Source organism: Microtus ochrogaster (assembly GCF_000317375.1).
Source record: "Microtus ochrogaster isolate Prairie Vole_2 chromosome 14 unlocalized genomic scaffold, MicOch1.0 chr14_random_1, whole genome shotgun sequence".
Taxonomy (NCBI): domain Eukaryota; kingdom Metazoa; phylum Chordata; class Mammalia; order Rodentia; family Cricetidae; genus Microtus; species Microtus ochrogaster.
This window is the reverse complement of record NW_004949096.1, coordinates 31,288,103-31,291,088: the sequence shown is the minus strand read 5'-3', so window position 1 is coordinate 31,291,088 and position 2,986 is coordinate 31,288,103. Positions and strand designations below refer to the sequence as shown.

Here is a 2,986-nt window from a genome sequence, read left to right as displayed (position 1 = left end):
AAATAATAAAAAAAAAAATAAATCCACTCTTAGGCAAAGAGAAAAATTAGTGAAAAACTCAGTTCTGTCCATTCCAGAATTCTGTTCATTTGTTCAGCTTTCACTCAGTCAACAAATACCCATTTGATCACGACGCCAACGCCAAGGAATAGAAGAGTGAGTGCAGCCATGTTCACCTCCTCCACAAGAAGTCAGTCAGCGGCTGAAAAGACTGCACTCTGCACCAAGGCCGTCAGGGCTAGAGAACACTGGTGGCTACACAGGGAAACGATCTGATCCTCCTTGTCACACAGAATCTGCTCTGGATGTGTAAGAACCCTTCAAAGCCATGCCGGCAAGCGGTTCCTAATGTCCAGGAAGGTCAGGAGCAACATGACCTTGCCTATGCTAAGGCCCTTTGTTCTCCTAGGAGCATCTAGTGAAATGCAACTACCCAATTCTTCATCATTAACATGTCCATCTCACCATGGCATTAGAAATATTAATAATTAAATATTAATTAAGAAACCACATAACTGACCCTTCAAAAAGGACTGCACTTTCCTTAATGGTAAACACCGTGTCTCAAGTGTCCCTCACTCTGTTTTCATGTCATCATCTCGTGAGATCTTTTGACAGACAAATAAGCTCAATACCTAATACATGTTCAGCATGTGAAAGCCAGAAACCATGGGAATCTAATAAAGCAACCAAGAGTCCCTGTGAAAAAGAAATTCTACACATGAAAGTTGGAGGATAAGATCACCAAAATGCAGAGGTATAAAGCCTTTCTAAAATAAAATCTCATTCAGCTACAAGCAAGAACTTACCAAAGCATTGATGTCCAACATAGAATGGCATTCTTTAAATTTTGAAATCTCTTGTTCCAGTGTATCTAGCAACACAACTTGGTTCTGTCTGAAACAAAATCACACAGACAAAGCAAACTTTACATTCTAAGTATTGGTTCATTACAAGGAATCACATTTATCCCAACTAACACACAAAGCTGGAAACCCAGCTGTCAATACAGTACCTCTCTAAGACACTCAGAATAATCTCTCAACACCATATTTCAAAGATGTATTCTGACAGCTAAGTGCATGCTTCACTTCTGTCACAAAGTCAGGCTTCACTAAAATAACAACATTATTCTAAGTATTTTACTACTGTAACAACATTCTGCATTCTCCCCCCAAACATTCTCTTTTACAGCATTCTGATCACAAAACTCAATTTTCTCTAAAACTTGGAGCATTCTCACAAAGCCAATTAGAAGCAGAGCTTCCTGATGTGGCACTGGAGAAGATATAGTGCCGAAGGACAGAGCGTCCTCCAGGGCAGCCGAGCAGCTGGGGGATGAGCGGGCACTGGGAAGCACTCGAGGCCTTTCCCTCACAGCTGTGTGGCCTTGGAGAGTCACGTTTCTGCTCTTGACCTAACTCTCATCCACACGAGAAGGTCAGACCAGACAACTGCTTTGTTAACATCTGGATTCAAATGAAGGAGGGAAGCTAACTTCCTTCCTACTCCTCTCTTGATCAAATATGATTCCAGGGTTCAGTGACACAGAAGGGTCACCTAAATGAACATTCTAAGAGAAAATATAGTGTGATTTGTTATAAAAATAAAGAGCAGTGATGAAAAGTGACTTAGCAACAAGACTGGAGGGGAATCATATGGTCACCATCAGGCCTGAGTCTGGGTACCAGCAGGTCACGTCAGACTGGGGAAGACAGAAGAGGGAGCACAGAGTGGAGAGCAGAATACCCAGCGGCTTGCCAAAGACAGGACAGCAAAAGACAAGAGGTCACAACTGGAAAACAGTAGGGGGAGTGGAGGGGTAAGCAATAAAAATAAAAAGCGTTAGTATCAATAAAAGCCATCGGCCAGATCAAACAAGAAAAAAGGACACAAATGACAAGTATCATCCATGAAAAAGATGATCATCACTGCTGTTATGCTTTTAAAAGGACAATAAACTCCAATGAGCCTGAGCACACATTAGATTTAGATGGAGGAGACCAATTTATTCAAAGGCATAGATTATTCAAACACGCACTCATTCTCCAAGTTTCCCACAATGAAACTACACTCTTTAGGAGTATTTGCTTTACCTTTTACATTTAGATTATGAGTTACTCCATGAATCCCATCTTCAAAACACAGAAATGAGCAATGATCAATGTTCCCAAAGATAAGACTGTCATACCACTGTCACATGCCACTACCAAGTGACAGAAGGAAAGGAAGCACAGCTGGCTTTCCATTGGCTTACGTGAGTTCCTGGAGGGCTTGCTTTGACCTCTGCAGATCTGGTAAGTAGTGGGACAGCAGGCCTCCCACCAGCTGCTCCACAGCTCTGTCCTCTACAGCAAAGTCCTCTATCAGTCCTTCATCTGGAGATGCATCACTCAAACCTGTGCTCAAGAGAAAACCAAATGTAGGAAGCTCTAACGCTGCTGCACTGCAGGGAGGCTGGGGGAGCTCAGCCAGGGAGGAGGGGGAGCCCACACAGGAGTGAAGGAAGCACACCTCTCCCAATACAGCAGTGGCTTCTTTTACATGTGTGCCTGCTGAGCTTTCACTAAACATGGCAAAAAAAGGTTTCTGTGTTGTTTTGAGCTTTTCTTGTTTTGAAACAAGGTTTCCATGCTGGCCTAGAACTCTCAATCCCCCTGCCTCAGCCCCCTGAGCTGTGTATCACCAAACCTGGAAAAATAGTAATTTTAAGCTGCAAGTACAGAATAAAGTCTAGAGTAAACAAACATTAGCATATTCAAATTTTACGTTATGTGAAATTTAGACTGTGTTTGCCAAGGAGTCAGATTGAAGGATGAGTTAACCGTCACTGAATTAATGCATCAATGCTTTGAAAAGCGTGCAGAAATTACATAACTAGAGGCTGATGAGGCAGCTCACCACGTGACATCCACATCCAACCCTGAAACCCACCACAGCAGGAGAGAAACCTGACAACTTTCTCTGACTTTCACAGGAACACACT

At 42.7% G+C, this 2,986-nt stretch overlaps 1 protein-coding gene across 1 annotated transcript in view; it reads right to left on the bottom strand.

The window, feature by feature from the left end:
* Positions 1–2,986, bottom strand: part of Bloc1s6 (biogenesis of lysosomal organelles complex 1 subunit 6) — a 14,753-nt gene that overhangs the window by 8,064 nt on the left and 3,703 nt on the right. Inside the window, exons 2-3 of the mRNA XM_005364383.3 lie at positions 2,258–2,399; positions 810–897 (exon numbers count right to left, since the gene is read on the bottom strand). Of these exons, the coding sequence (XP_005364440.1) occupies positions 810–897; positions 2,258–2,399 (230 nt within the window). The remainder of the gene's footprint in view (positions 1–809; positions 898–2,257; positions 2,400–2,986) is intronic.